Raw genomic sequence first — 15005 nt, forward strand, 5'->3', positions numbered from 1 at the left:
CAATGTATATATTTTGTATACGTGTCTAGATACATTAGCACATATATGAATCTAGACAAAACCATAAAGCCTTATAATGTGAAACGGAGGTAATAACTAGCAAAACAATATTATCATATCTGATCTAACTCTATGGTAACCAAACACATAATTTTTTATTTATATATTTTTCCTTAAAAATTAATGAAAATAGATTTTTATATGAAAAATTATAAAACTAGACCCACCAACGCCCAACCATAGGCAATATATATAAAATGTCCATTAGTTAAGTGATATATCCAATGTGACAAAGTAGTCGTTAGACGGATGACTAACAGTGATGGCTACATTTGCATGTGACTCCCTTAAAGCCCACCTACTAGGCTTTAAGGGGGTTGCCCACAAAATGTTTCTACTCATAAGTGGAGAGAGAGGAGAAATAATTTTATAGATAACTCCCTAAAAGCGAATAAAATGTCCACTAACAGGGCTTTAATGGGGCCGACCGCAAAATCAACAACCCCCTCTTTTTAAGAGCTAACGGCTTGTTATATTTACAAAATGATGTTTGCTACATCGGATATATCGTCTAACTAGTGGGCGTTGTATATATAGCGCCCAATAGTTGGGCATTGGGGCTAGTTTTGCAATTTTCTCAAACAAAAAAAACTATTTTTTGTTAATTTTTAATAAAAAAATATAAATTAAAAAAATCCCAAACGCACCCTATCTCCCTGTTTTGGACAAAGACCTTTTCAGCCCAACATGAATGGATTCTAAAACGGTTGGTCTTTTCATGGTGATTGGGCTATCAGGTCAGCCCAAGGACGAAGGCCCAAACATCAGGCCTGAATGACGTCTTCTTATCTAGACTTTCATGTCTCTCTGTGGCCCAAGAAGCTCAGATATACCAAGAAAAACCAGCCCAAACAAGGAGGACGCACCCCCACGCGTGCTGACATGGCACATCCCAGCACTCCCATTGGCCAGGACACGGCACCACTCCACCACCCCCGCGTGGGCCCCGCACCGCCACCTCCTTCCCGCGAACTTCCCCCTCCCTCCTTCCTCCCGAAGCAAAACCGAAGGCCCGCTATATAGTTTCCATGAGCCGCCGCCCACCGCGACAAAAAGATAAATATCTCGCTATCCATGACCCATCGCGATATCCATCTCCATGGACGCCGTCGCCGATGCCGCCGTAGTAGCTGGGGACGGTGAGTTCTTCCTCCCCGACCTCGACCTCGATGCCCTGCTCGCCTCCTTCTCCGGCGCCGGCTCCGGCGTCTCGGGCCTCTTCGCCCCGTCCCCTCCGGCGGCGGACGCGGAGGCCGGGTCGCCGGAGTCGGTCAGCTCCAGGCTGAGCCCTACCCGGGGGGGGAAGCTGCTGGAGATCGAGAGGTTCCTGATGGAGGAGGAGGGGGTGGAGGCGGCGGCGGAGGGGGTCGGCGTGGATGATTTCTTCGACTCGCTGCTCGTCGACTGCGGGGAGGAGGAGGAGGAGGAGGGGAGTGAGGCGGGGGGAAGCACGGGTGGGGAATCCGGGAAGGACAACGAGGTGGCTACCCCGGAGGCGGAAAAGGAAGAGGTGGATGGCGATGATCCTATCAGCAAGAAGAAGAGGAGGTATGGCGATCTTAATTACATCACCTTGGAAATATTAATCACGATTTTATCTTATTTCGTTTACACAGCTTGTGAATTTTACACCGTATCTTGTAAATTTACACCTTAGGTAGCAAGAATATCTTTTAGGTTTTAGTAGTTGAAATACAGGGGAAAAGGTGCATGACCTAAGTTAATAGTGTTAATCATGTGTAAAACTGTAATGAATTGTTAGGCCTTCAATTATGATAATTTGTAGCAAGTGCACATTGCAGAAATATTGAAATTGCAGCACATCCCTTTTGGATTTATGTATTTGGCCAGGGCACATTTGCAGGCATCATAATTGGTAAAACCTTTTATTTTCAAAAGGATCATCTTAATAACATGTTGAGTGTACGATTTTTTTTCCTCAATGGTTGGGCAGAATCCAGTAATCTAGTCCAACAATGAACTTTACCTCCTTTTTGTAGAAGGAAATCAATCTTTTAATTGGAAGTGTAGTTTAGGCAGTGTAGTGGACTTCTGATTGAAAGTGTAGTTAGGCAATTTAGCCTCTTAATAACAGTGTATGCTATGAAATCATCAGGCAAATGAGAAATAGGGATTCTGCCATGAAATCGAGGGAGAGGAAGAAGATGTATGTTAAGGACTTGGAGTCTAAGAGCAAGTATCTGGAGGCCGAGTGTCGCCGCCTCAGCTACGCGCTTCAGTGCTGCGCAGCTGAGAACATGGCACTGCGCCAGAGCTTGTTGAAGGATAGGCCTGTCGGTGCTGCCGCAGCCATGCAGGAGTCTGCCGTACTCACGGGTAAGACACGTTGATACACCATATTTCTGTTTCATACTCCTATTTCGACATGGATGAGCAATTATTTCTTGCTGATCATTTTTAATTGCTCAATATGCTGACAAACAACCAGCAACCTTTTGGATTGTGCTTGGTGTCAACATTAGGGTGTGCGCATTACTGATCCATCTATCTTAATTGCTTTGTTGAAAATTCCATGAACTAACAGCCCGTTATTGACTTATTGTAATAGCCAATTGTTGACTCTACATTCTCTGTGTACAAATATGTGTGGTTTCTATACAAGTATGCATTATTACACAATAACACTTGCTTAGCCTGCTGTTTTCCAACCATGTACTAGACAAATCACCCATTGAAGCTGACATAAGCTCGAACATGGTTTATCTAGACTGTCACCGGATTTTTGAGTCACACTCCTGATGCGTTTCCTGTTTGCAGAAACCCTGCCGCTGGTTTCCCTGCTTTGGCTCGTGAGCATCGTGTGCCTACTCCTGATGCCCGGTCTACCCAACCGAAATCCGGTGGCTCGAAGCAGCGCCGGAAGAGATCTCGCGACGGTAACCGGAAAGAAGACAAGCAGTGAACAACAGCTTGAGACATTGAAGCTATTACTCCATGGGAGGCGTTGCAAGGGCTCAAGGGCGAGGATCAAGTTAGATACCGGACCGTTCCATGCAGCTGCTGCTGCTTGCTAGGCTGCCATTTTCTTTTCTTGCAAAGTTTCCGGTCTGTAGTAGCAAATCAAATTGTGTCATGTTTATCGTCTGTTTGATATTACTAGTAATCCTCTACCCGCTATCCAGGTAGTTTTGGAATCTGGTTGGAATTTGGAATTTTTTTCCTGGCTTCTCATCTTGTTGAAGACCCACGGTTAACCCTTACTAGTCAGCTTGGGTACTTGCCAGTGCCAGGCTCTCAAAGTAAAATGGTATCATGCACACGAACACAAAAGCAGATTTTGTTTATCAACAAAACTTTGCAAATATGAGAGTAAATGGGACAAACTAATTCAAACATAATTGTTCTTTGTTTTGCGTTAATCGTGATTCGTGAACATAGTCCAGAATGTTTTGTGTTCAGGAAAGACTTTCAATCTGCTTCGATTCACGACACTATATGACCTTCCAAATCACCATCAATAAACTGTGATTAAGTAAAACTATTTACAACTACTCTGAAATCCGATTAAGCGACACAAACGACAATAAGAAGCAGCTAAACTAATTTCACACCAAAAGCTATTAACATTTCAAGGCAAAGGAAGAAAAATGCATTAAATTTCATATTCCTAATCACACTGTTGGTCTGAACGAGAACTAGGTAGTGTAGTTTTGGTTGACGAAGGATAAAATATTATCGTGTTGATCTGAATGAGAACTAGGTAGTGTATTTTTGGTCGATGAAGGATATAATATTATCTAATTTTTATACATATTTGATGGTATAAACAATATAAGCTAAAAGAATGCAGCTCTAGGGTTATGTTCTTCTGGTGATGAAAGATAAAAGATTATCTAATTTTTAATAGCTATTTAATAATATAAATGTTAAAATTAATTACTGCAAGGTTAAAAATCTACTTTAAAAACGAGATAATAGACTTTTATACATAGGGGTGGCGACAATTTGGTTTATTCGGGAAAAGGTCAAACAATATATTTGTAATAAAAATAGTTTACGAATAAACATATATATATATATATATATATATGTGTGTGTGTGTGTTAAGCGGTCTAGAAGTCAAGACTAAAAATTAAACTATGATGAAAAACCCTAAATTCTACTCTTTTAAGGTTGAAAATTTAAATTTTGACTTATAAGCATAAGCGAAAGTGAAAAAAATATGGCTGGGAAACTTAAAAAAACATATTATTCAATAGTTTAGTAACATACATGCAAAAACTAAGGAATAATATACATTATAGTAGACAGAGGCAACCTAGGTACTCTAATCAGGCGGTTCAATAGATTATCGAAGAGAAAAAAAATGCTTTTATGAATACATTAAATATTATAATAGCTACTCCATACGAATTAATTTATCCATGTGAATTCTTTCTATGCTATAAATTAGAGAAGCTCGTGTATGCAATATTGTGTTAATGTTTTAAAGAAATCATACATTACAAACATTGTACACACAATCCATATGTTGTTACCTTATCTACTTACTAAGATTCAAATTTATCTCAAAATACTTCTCGTCTCAATCAACCATCACTTTTTTGTATTCAGTGTCTTCACCTAGTTTCTTGTTTTAACCGATCATAAATATTACTCACTTTAACTTTAATTTGTTTTCTAAAAAATAAGTTGTATTATATCTAAACTTGTTGGTATCCGTATATAGATAATATTAAAAAGTCTTACGGTGAAACGAAGAAATAAAGACGGGAAGATTCAATTAGTCTTAAAATAGTTCTCATCTTAATCAATCGTAACCTTTTATATTTAATTTCTTTAACCAGTTTCTTATTTCAACTAGGGATGACAATCCTTCTGGCAGGGTTCCACTGTAAACACCGCGATGAATTTGAAAATAAAAAATTTAACGTACAATATTCACGGTTACCACACGGCTTTTCGCGGTTACCGTGTGGCTAGTATTTGACGAAACAGTACATAAGAACAGCGGAAACTGTGTAAAACCGCGCGGTTTCGGCTGTGAAAACTGCGGGGAGAAGAAGATTCGAAAACAAGAAAAATTATGTGATGTCAAATACAAAAAAAACTTTAAAAAATCTGAAAAAATACAAAAAAATATAAGAAAAATATTTTGTGATTATATTTGTGACATTTAGGACATGTTATAGGGAAAACAAGAAAATTTTGACATGACCTTTTCTAAATTCTTGACATTGCAACATATAAACATACACCGTCATATTACCCTTCACCAAATAATTCACATCAATAACGAGTAACAATAACTTCATTTTAATTATTGTGTCACAAATATACCTACTGCCCATTATTACGAACAAAACTATTATGTATATACTAATATGCACAAATAATTTTCCTCCATGCATATTTTTCCTATATCCATCATGGTATATTTGTATTTCAATATTACGTACAACGTGTATCTAGTGCAAATTAATAATCACTCAACAACAAAATATTATTAACCATCTTCTTACAAAATATTATTTGCAATAGGCTATTTTTAATTTTTTTCTCCGAAATTTTCGGTTATGATTTTCAATTACGCCAAAAATACACCTTTTTCATAAATTTCTTTGACAAAACTATATTATATATCAACCTATACAATATATATTTTTCCATTAAATTTTCTCAAAAATTTTAAATCCTTCTTAAATTTAAATTCAAAACCACGGTACATACCGTACCGTGCCTCCACAGTAAGACCGCGGTTACCGCAGTAACGGAAACCATGCCTCCTGGCTCAGGTGGGGGGCATTTTGGGCCTGTGGAGATTCAGGTCTAGAGCCTCGGTTTTAGTCGGTGGTGGGGACGGTGAAGTGTTTACACATGCAGGGACTCAAGGAGGTACACTCTCCTCTCCAACGACAATGAGTCAGTCCCTACTTTCTTTTCCCTCTCTGTGCACTGTTTTTTTGGGATGTTGAGGAACTGTCCAAGGCCGAGGATCTGCTGGGGTCGAGGCCGGGAAAAATATTAGCCATGTGTTTACTTTCAGGACTAGGGCTGATGAAGAAGTTTAGGACCGGGACCAAGTCCGTTCCCATCAACCTTATCCTAATCCGCTTCGTGGCCGACCCTAGTTAAACCACATACATATTACTACGGCCTTAACTAAAAAAATTTAAAAACACGAGCACTTCAAAAATAGTTCAGGTTGCTTCGACTCGGGCGTGGTGGCCGGTGGGGACTTTGCAAATCTTTCTAGAAGACAGCAAGTGTCAAGACTTCAACTTTACTCCGTTGATAGGTTCCAACCTCCATCTCCCTCCCCCCCAGCCACCTCCACCTCCACCCCGCTGCGTCCAACCACAGCCCAGCGCCGCGCGCGAGCAGCCCCGCCCGCCGCTCACCCTCCTAGATCTCCCAATCTCCAGCGCCGATGAGCTCGCCTGCCGTCTCCGCCTCCGCCTAGCTGTCCACGGGCGCTGCCTGCTACCTACCGACCACCGCAATGTCGTCGGCCGCGGCGGCTGGCGAGGGCGACGCCGAGGGCGCCGAGCCCCTCGGCGGCGCCGGCCGCGTGCTCGCCCGCGCCCTCGACAAGGTCATCAAGCACTCCTCCTGGCGGAAGCACTCCGCGCTCGTCGCCGCCTCCAAGTCCGCCCTCGACCTCCTCTCCGCCTCCGCGGAGGCCGAGGCTTCCCCCATCCCGGGGGTCGCCGCGGCCGCCGCCGACGCGGCGGTCCGCGCGCTCCTGATCGCGCTCGACCCCGCCTCCCCCAAGGTCGCCGAGCCCGCTCTCGAGTGCGTCTCCAGCCTGCTCTCCCTCCGCCTCCTCCTCGGCGAGGTCGTCGTTGTCGCCGCTGGTGACGGCGCCTCGCCGGTCTCCAGGCTCTTCGCGGCCGTGATCTCCTGCGGAGGCCTCGGGGACGAGGCCCTCGAGCTCGCCGCGCTCCGCGTGCTCGTCGCCTTCGCGCGCTGCCCCGTGGTCTCCGTCTCCGGGGACTGCCTGGGCCAGATCGTCAAGGCGTGCTACAACCTGTACCTGGGGAGCGCGAGCGGCGGGAACCAGCTCTGCGCGAAGCTGGCGCTTGCCCAGGTGCTGGCCATCGTGTTCGCGCGCGTGGAGGCGGACGCCATGGACGTGCGCGTGCGCACGGTCTCTGTCGCCGACATGATGGACCTCTCCGATCGCAGCCTGAATGACTCCAGCGTAGTGCAGGCGGCACAGGCGTTCATAAACGAGGCCATGGAGGGGAGCGATGTGCCAGAGGAGGCACCCCCGTTGGATTTGCCAGCTGAGGCAGATGGGAGTGGAGAAGGTGAGGGGATGAGCAAGATCAGAGAGGATGGGCTGGCGTTGTTCAAAAACCTCTGCAAGCTATCAATGAAGTTTGCCACGCCGGATAACCCTGATGATCCAGTGCTGCTGCGGGGGAAGGTTTTGTCGCTCGAGCTGCTTAGAACGCTCGTTGACAATGCAGGGCCATTCTGGAAGTCAAATGAAATGTATGTATGTTTTAGAATCAGAATTCACTGCATTGCCTATTTTATTCATTATTGTTGGCATGAGTCTTGATGTGTATAAAAAAGGTGAGGACAGTTAAAATGGGTTGGGCAATGTAGAAAAAACTTAAGCTAACAACAGGGGATTTTTTTTAAAGGTTTATAATTTGGTGGTAAGGGAGAGTAGTCTTTATCATTTCTCTATCCATATGGCATCTGCTCATGTTTCTGTGTGATTTGCATTGTGCGTTGTCATATAGGTTTTCCAGGTGAAGATGCATGTCAGAATATGAACGAGGCAGTAATTGTGGAGGGTGATTTTTTAGGAAAAAAAATATAATTTTAGCTATTTATGTTTGATAAGTTTTTGACCATTCCACAGAATAAGATTCCTGATATAGTGATATTAGATCGATTTTTGTTTTAGTTATAATCAGAATTTCAATGCATTACTGTTGGATAATGAATCTTCTATGTCTTTTGAACACTGATTATTGAGCAACCAATTCTGGGTTCTGTCACGGATTTTCAACTCCTAGTCAATTTGTGGTGGCCCGTCAATACAATTTCAATTTAAAACAAAGGATAGTGTAACCAAGTAGGTAGATGAAAAGCATAAATTGTGGCTACCCTATCCATGCTGGCTGACCATGTAGAGACAGTGCACAGACACTCTGGCTTGCAGACCTGCACTGGTCATTGGTGAGGAAGGAGGAGCAAATGTCACCTGACCCTTATGAAATCATAGTTACCAATTCAAAGTTGTGGGGTTTTAGGTTATATCTTGATGCCCCTGCTTGAAGATTGGGTTCGACAGAGGGTGTAGCTCAGGAATACTGACCTTCTCCCTTACTGATGCAGGTATCTTGAAGCAATTAAGAAGCACCTATTTTTATCCTTGCTGAAGAACAGTGCCTTGTCAGCAATGAGTGTTTTCCAGCTTTTGTGCTCCATTTTTATTGGTCTGCTGTCAAGGTTCAGATCTGGGTTGAAAGAGGAAATTGGATTATTTTTTCCTATGCTTATCCTAAGAGTTCTTGAAAATGTTCTTCAGCCTAGCTTTCTGCAGAAAATGACAGTTCTAAACTTTTTGGAGAAAATATGTAAAGAGCCTCAGGTTATCATTGACATTTTTGTGAACTATGATTGTGATGTTGATGCACCAAACATCTTCGAAAGGTATTCTGCTTTTCTTCTTGATGGCCATGCACCCTTACTTTTGTTTTGTAATCAATAGGAACCGTTAGTATTACTTCTACTGAAAAATGCCATTCTCTTTATAGTTTCCTATCAACAAGAGCTATCAGCATCACTTCTACTGTCACTCTCATGATTTCATAGTAAAGCAATTTTAATTCCATCAGATCTTCACAGGATTGTCAATGGATTAGTAAAGACTGCTTTAGGTGTCCCTGCTGGATCGACAACAACATTAACTGTCGCGCAAGATCAAACATTTCGAATTGAATCTGTCAAGTGCCTTGCAGTTATTGTTAAGTCAATGTGTTCCTGGATGGACCGACAACTGAGAATTGGCGAATTTTCGCCTATTAGTTCTGAAACTCCTGGTTCAATGGACAATAATACTACCCATAATGGAGGTGGTAGTGGAATGGATTATGACATGCAATCTGACTCAAGCAGCCCTGAAATGTCAGATTCTTCCTCACTTGAGCAACGGCGTGCCTATAAAATAGAACTTCAGGTGTAATTTATGACTTGAATTAACTTGCCTAATTCTTACGTTGTTTCTCTCCTTTCCCTTTTTTTAGGCTGATATTTTTTCTATGTAATAGTTTGTACTTTGGATGACTGATCGGTCTACAACTTCATTTGGCAGAAAGGAATTGCTTTATTTAACAGGAAGCCTTCCAAAGGTATTGATTTTCTTGTCCGCAGCAAGAAAATAGGCCATTCTCCGGAAGATGTGGCTTCTTTCTTGAAAAACACTGCTGGCTTAAATGCAACAATGATTGGAGACTATTTGGGTGAGAGGGATGACTTCCCCCTCAAAGTCATGCATGCTTATGTGGATGCACTGAACTTTGAAGGCATGGACTTCGGTGAAGCAATCAGGTTTTTCTTGCAGGGTTTCAGATTACCAGGGGAAGCACAGAAAATTGATCGGATCATGGAAAAATTTGCTGAACGCTACTGTAAATGTAATCCAAATGCTTTTACCAGTGCAGATACTGCCTATATTCTTGCTTACTCGGTTATCTTGCTAAACACTGATGCTCACAGTGTCATGGTTAAAGATAAGGTTAGCCTATGATTATTTTCCTATTTTACTGTCTGGGGGCGGTTTGTTTATATTGCAATTACTCGTGCAGATGTCTAAGGCTGATTTCATGCGCAATAACCGAGGAATTGATAACGGGAAGGACTTGCCTGAAGCTTATCTGAGTGCATTATATGACCAAATTGTCAATAAGGAAATCAAAATGAGTGCTGATTCTTCAGCAGAACAGCTCAAACAACCCAATAGCATAAGCAAGCTTCTTGGCTTAGACAATATCATCAGCTTTGTCAATTGGGGACAGGCAGAAGACAAAGCACTAGGTGCAAATGACTTGCTCATTAAGCACATACAGGAGAAATTTAAAGCAAAATGCAGGAAATCAGAGTAAGATCGCATGACTTCTCTTTGTTAGAGTACTCATTTGCTCTGTGGTATTTAATGAACTTGAGCTTGTGCATCATGCAGGTCTGTGTTTTATATTGTCTCTGATGCAACTATCTTAAGATTCATGATGGAGGCCTGTTGGGCTCCTATGATGGCAGCATTCAGTGTGACACTAGACCAAAGTGATGATAAGGCTTCCGCATCGCAGTGTTTAAAGGGATTAAGATTTGCTGTGCATATCACTTCTGTTATGTGCATGCAGACACAGAGAGATGCTTTTTTGACATCCATAGCCAAATTCACATCCCTCCATTGTGCTGCAGACATGAAACAAAAGAATGTTGATGCTATGAAGGTAAAAGGCCACAGCAAAACATTACTGTTTTGTGTGCAATTTACATAAAAATTTTGCTTTTGACTTTCAAGCAACCACCTTAAAAAAACACATAAATTTATTATCTTTGAAGCGTATAGAATGAGCATATTAAATATATTTGCTCTATTTCAGCTCATATGTTCTGTATGTGCATTCAATTTCTGTCACATGTGACTATTTTGAAGCAGTGAATGATATACTTAGTCTATATAATCTGGGCAGGCTATCATATCCATAGCAATCGAAGATGGCAATTACTTGCAAGAAGCATGGGAGCATGTATTGACTTGTTTGTCACGGTTTGAGCATTTACACCTGCTTGGAGAAGGGGTGCCTACTGACTCTTCATTTCTTACAGTTCCCTTGGTTGAGTTAGAACAAAAAAATCAGAAGTCCAGCTCTGGTTTATCTTCGAAGAGAACCAATGCTCTTCAGAATCCTGCTGTGATGGCTGCTGTTAGAGGGGGTTCTTATGACAGCACAGTGGCAAAAACCAGTGCCTCATCATTGGTCACTCCTGAACAGATCAGTAACTTCATATCGAACTTAAATTTGTTGGACCAGATTGGTATTGTTGAGTTAAATCATATATTTACCCACAGTCAAACATTAAACAGTGATGCAATTGTTGCATTTGTGAAAGCTCTTTGCAAGGTCTCAATGACTGAGTTGCAGTCTCCAACGGATCCTCGTATCTTCTGCCTTACAAAAATAGTAGAGATCGCGTAAGATAATTCCCGAGATACACTTATAAACCTACCCTTCAGTAGCAAACAGTAGCTGTGACCCAGTACTTCCGAACTATTCTAATTCTGAACTAAATTCATGCAGGCATTACAATGTAAACCGCATACGTTTGGTGTGGACTCGAATCTGGAAAGTTCTGTCAGAATTTTTTGTATCTGTTGGCCTACTAGAAAACCTTTCTGTTGCAATATTTGTGATGGACTCTCTGAGGCAGCTGGCAATGAAGTTTCTTGAAAGAGAGGAATTGGCAAACTATAACTTTCAGAATGAGTTCCTTAGACCTTTTGTGATTGTTATGCAGAAGAGCAATGCTCCAGAAGTACGAGAGCTGATTGTCCGGTGTGTCTCACAGATGGTTCTAAGTCGCGTCAATAATATAAAATCTGGCTGGAAGGGTGTTTTTATGGTATGCTTTGCAGCAATGTTTCTCCTACAAAAAGGTTAAAAAATTGAAATTCTTGTGGTGTTTATTGCATTATTTTTGCACTGTGCAGGTATTTACTACTGCTGCAGCTGATGATACAAAAAGTATTGTCCTATTGGCATTTGAAACTGTAGAAAAAATTGTTCGAGATTATTTTCCATACATAACTGAGACGGAGAACAGCACATTCACTGATTGTGTTAACTGTCTTATTGCATTTACAAGTAGCCAATTTAATAGTGATGCTAATCTCAATGCTATCGCATTTCTCCGATTCTGCGCTGTTAAACTTGCCGATGAAGGATTTGGTTGTCAGGAAAATTGTGCCAGTGAACCCAGGAATTTAGTCATGTCAGATGGAAATGCCACCGTGAAAAAGGATAATTCTATTTCCTTCTGGATTCCTCTCCTTGCAGGTATGATATTTTCTTTAGTGTTAATTACTTCTATCATGCAATATCTTTGGATAAATCAGCATAGGTCATTTGTAAGATTTTTATTTTTATGTTTCCTTTTTCTCTTTACAGGTTTAGCCAAATTGACTAGTGATTCAAGGTCAACTATCAGGAGAAGTGCTGTAGGGGTACTCTTTGACATTTTGAAGGATCATGGATACCACTTCTCACAGTCCTTTTGGACCACTATATTTGAATCTGTTGTTTATCCTCTATTTAGCAGTGAAAGGTCTTCATCAAATGATCGAACCTCAACATCAAATAAACCTGAGGATGACTTTTCAAATCTTGAAACCCAGACATTGGCAGTTAAATGTTTGGTGGGTTTGTTTATTAATTTCTTTGATGTTATGCGGCCAGAACTTTCTAGGGTTGTGTCTATTATCACATATTTTGTCCGAAGTCCCTTCAAACATTCTGCTAGCATAGGTGTATCTGCTTTGATGCGCTTAATTGAGGGAGTTGATACTGAGCTTTCCAAGGAGGAATGGACAGAGATATTGCTGCGCTTCAAGGAATCAGTGTCACATACCTTCCTCATATTTTCTAAAATTGCAAGAATGATGCAAGATGTTGATATTCCTGATAGATATGAACCTTATTCAGAAACCGATCAATACTCAGATCACGAAAATTACGGCAATGAGGAAGAGGAAGCTAATATGGAGACAACTTCTTATGCTATTGTCAAACTGAAGAATCATATGGCTCTGCTCCTTTTAATTGTTCAGGTATTTTTCTTTATTAAACAAATTTTATCTTGTTAATACTCTCATAACATGTTTAAATCTGATTTATGACCCTTTTGGGCATTAAAGTGCAAAAATGTAGTCAGCTGCTTGTATTTTCTATTCTTGTCAACTCTGTGGCTTTTGCATAAGGTAAAAGTTGGGAACTAGGCTGGAACTGTTTAGCTTACAGAGTTACAGTTCAATGTTCTAGTGGCTGGGACCTAAAAAAATTCATTCTCAATTAAGATTGTGACTGTTGAAAGAGCAGAGTGGAATGATGAGATTATTAGGAGAAAGTGAGGGTGTGAGAATCACAATTTCAATAATCAATCACTATATATCTCGACCATTTTAACCAAACCTTGCATAGCTGTCTCCATGGGACCATTTGGTTTGTACCTGAAGGCTATATATGACAGTTCTGTGGCAAAGTAGGGTCGTGAAAGGTATTCCTTTTCTAGGTAATATTTAAAAATCTCTTGCCCTTCCCTAGTTGAACAACAAGACAAGTGACCCCAAGATGTTCCAGTTGCTATGGCTTTCTATTTTTCTCCTCCACTGCCTCGGTACTGCATCACTCAGTCTCCTGTCCTTTTGTGCAGGGAATCATTAAATTATATGAGGAACACAGAAAATATCTGTCTTCTGATCATATTAGCATTCTTTTGGAGATGATATCAGCTATTGCGACACATGCAAGTGAAGTGAGCTCTGAATCTTCTTTGCTTATGAAGTTCCATAAAGCATGTTCCCTTTTGGAGGTATCTGAGCCAGCAATTGTCCATTTTGAAAATGAGTCATACCAGACCTACCTCAAGCTTCTGCAAGCCGTGTTTCGTGACTATCCATCCATGTCAGAAGAAATGGACATTGAGTCACAAATACTCCATGTTTGTGAGAAAATACTGCGGATATATCTAAGGTGCACACAGCGTGAACCATCTGATGAAACTTTGCACAGAAGCACATCTATACATTGTGTAGTGCCACTTGGTGCTGCTAAAAAAGAGGAGCTGGCAGCTAGGACTTCATTAGTCCTTCTAGTGATGCAGTTACTGGGCAACCTAGAGGAGGATTCATTCAGGAGAGTACTGCCCTGGTTTTTCCCGTTGCTGGTTGATCTGATTCGTTGTGAGCATAGCTCTGGAGAAGTTCAACACGCTCTGTACAAAATCTTCCAGTCATCAATAGGCCCCATGCTAACAGTATAATGGGACACATTTGTCCTGCTAGGTGTACACCTTTGAGACTCCATGTTGTCAAAGATATTCCATAACCTAGAGGGGCCCCTGATCACTGTTTGGCATCCTGGAGTTCAAGGTGGAAATTCATCATCAGTTCTGGGCACTTGCATAGTGTACTATATATTGTCAATTGAACCTTTCAACTGAGACCAACCTGTCGCCCGTCCTATATTTTGCTGTATAACATGATCAGCCAGATACGAGGGGGAAGGGGATCGATTTTGCCGGTATTCCTTTCCGGCAATATGAGACTATCAGTAACTGAACACTGTAGCCGGATTTTACCCCTTATGGACGGACTCTTTTGAGATTCATGTGTGGAGGTAATATTTCAGAATCCTGTTATGCAGAAGGGCAACATGCTCGCAATCCATCATGTATATTACTATACTAGTTCCATAGTACCATGTGATGTGGAAACGCCTGTGTGGCTGTGCTACACGGAAATCGTTTGAAGATTTGATTTTTTTTTTTTGATAATATCTTCTGTAGTGAAACTAAATTAGCGTGCGAGACTAGCCTTGTATGTAAGATGAGCAGAGTGTGTGTAATTCTTTGTTGGATGCGTAATATAGTGAAAAGAATGTTGTTTGCCGAATGATTTATGGAAACTCATCAAGCCACTAAGAACACTAAGCGTGTATTAAGGCAGCAAATGCAGAATTTTTGCTAGGGTGAAGATAGAAGACTGACAGCTGTCCAAATTATCTACGTGTAATATATATTTTTTAAAAAAGGAATAGATAACGGAAGCTTTTATTGAATTCACACAGTTACATGAGAGTGATACAATCAAAATAAGATGCATACAGCCAAAACTAAACCGTGTAGCTCTAACAAGATTTTATGTATGATGTGAAGCACTCAATAATAGATACAACTGT

At 41.3% G+C, this 15005-nt stretch overlaps 2 protein-coding genes across 2 annotated transcripts; both read left to right on the forward strand.

Annotated features, from left to right (window-relative positions):
• Positions 1-1070: 1070 nt before the first annotated feature.
• On the forward strand, positions 1071-3236 carry LOC102700351 (bZIP transcription factor 50). Its single transcript, XM_006657082.2, has 3 exons — positions 1071-1608; positions 2177-2397; positions 2839-3236. The coding sequence occupies exons 1-3, from the start codon at positions 1160-1162 to the stop codon at positions 3093-3095; spliced, it is 927 nt and encodes a 308-aa protein (XP_006657145.1). The 5' UTR covers positions 1071-1159; the 3' UTR covers positions 3096-3236.
• Positions 3237-6523: 3287 nt separating this feature from the next.
• LOC102700632 (brefeldin A-inhibited guanine nucleotide-exchange protein 1-like) lies at positions 6524-14837 on the forward strand. Its single transcript, XM_040525185.1, has 11 exons — positions 6524-7521; positions 8380-8697; positions 8893-9223; positions 9359-9781; positions 9852-10144; positions 10226-10499; positions 10743-11245; positions 11352-11673; positions 11762-12107; positions 12219-12877; positions 13480-14837. The coding sequence occupies exons 1-11, from the start codon at positions 6524-6526 to the stop codon at positions 14086-14088; spliced, it is 5076 nt and encodes a 1691-aa protein (XP_040381119.1). The 3' UTR covers positions 14089-14837.
• Positions 14838-15005: the final 168 nt, after the last annotated feature.

This window comes from Oryza brachyantha, chromosome 6 (genome assembly GCF_000231095.2).
Source record: "Oryza brachyantha chromosome 6, ObraRS2, whole genome shotgun sequence".
NCBI classification, from domain to species: Eukaryota; Viridiplantae; Streptophyta; class Magnoliopsida; order Poales; family Poaceae; genus Oryza; species Oryza brachyantha.

Coding starts and splice junctions, on each gene's coding strand:
- LOC102700632 (XM_040525185.1), top strand. CDS start 6,524: ATGTCGTCGGCCGCGGCGGCTGGCGAGGGCGACGCCGAGGGCGCCGAG. Junction 9,782..9,851: donor GTGTCATGGTTAAAGATAAG/GTTAGCCTATGA, acceptor TTACTCGTGCAG/ATGTCTAAGGCTGATTTCAT. Junction 10,145..10,225: donor GCAAAATGCAGGAAATCAGA/GTAAGATCGCAT, acceptor TGCATCATGCAG/GTCTGTGTTTTATATTGTCT.
- LOC102700351 (XM_006657082.2), top strand. CDS start 1,160: ATGGACGCCGTCGCCGATGCCGCCGTAGTAGCTGGGGACGGTGAGTTC. Junction 1,609..2,176: donor ATCAGCAAGAAGAAGAGGAG/GTATGGCGATCT, acceptor TGAAATCATCAG/GCAAATGAGAAATAGGGATT. Junction 2,398..2,838: donor GGAGTCTGCCGTACTCACGG/GTAAGACACGTT, acceptor TCCTGTTTGCAG/AAACCCTGCCGCTGGTTTCC.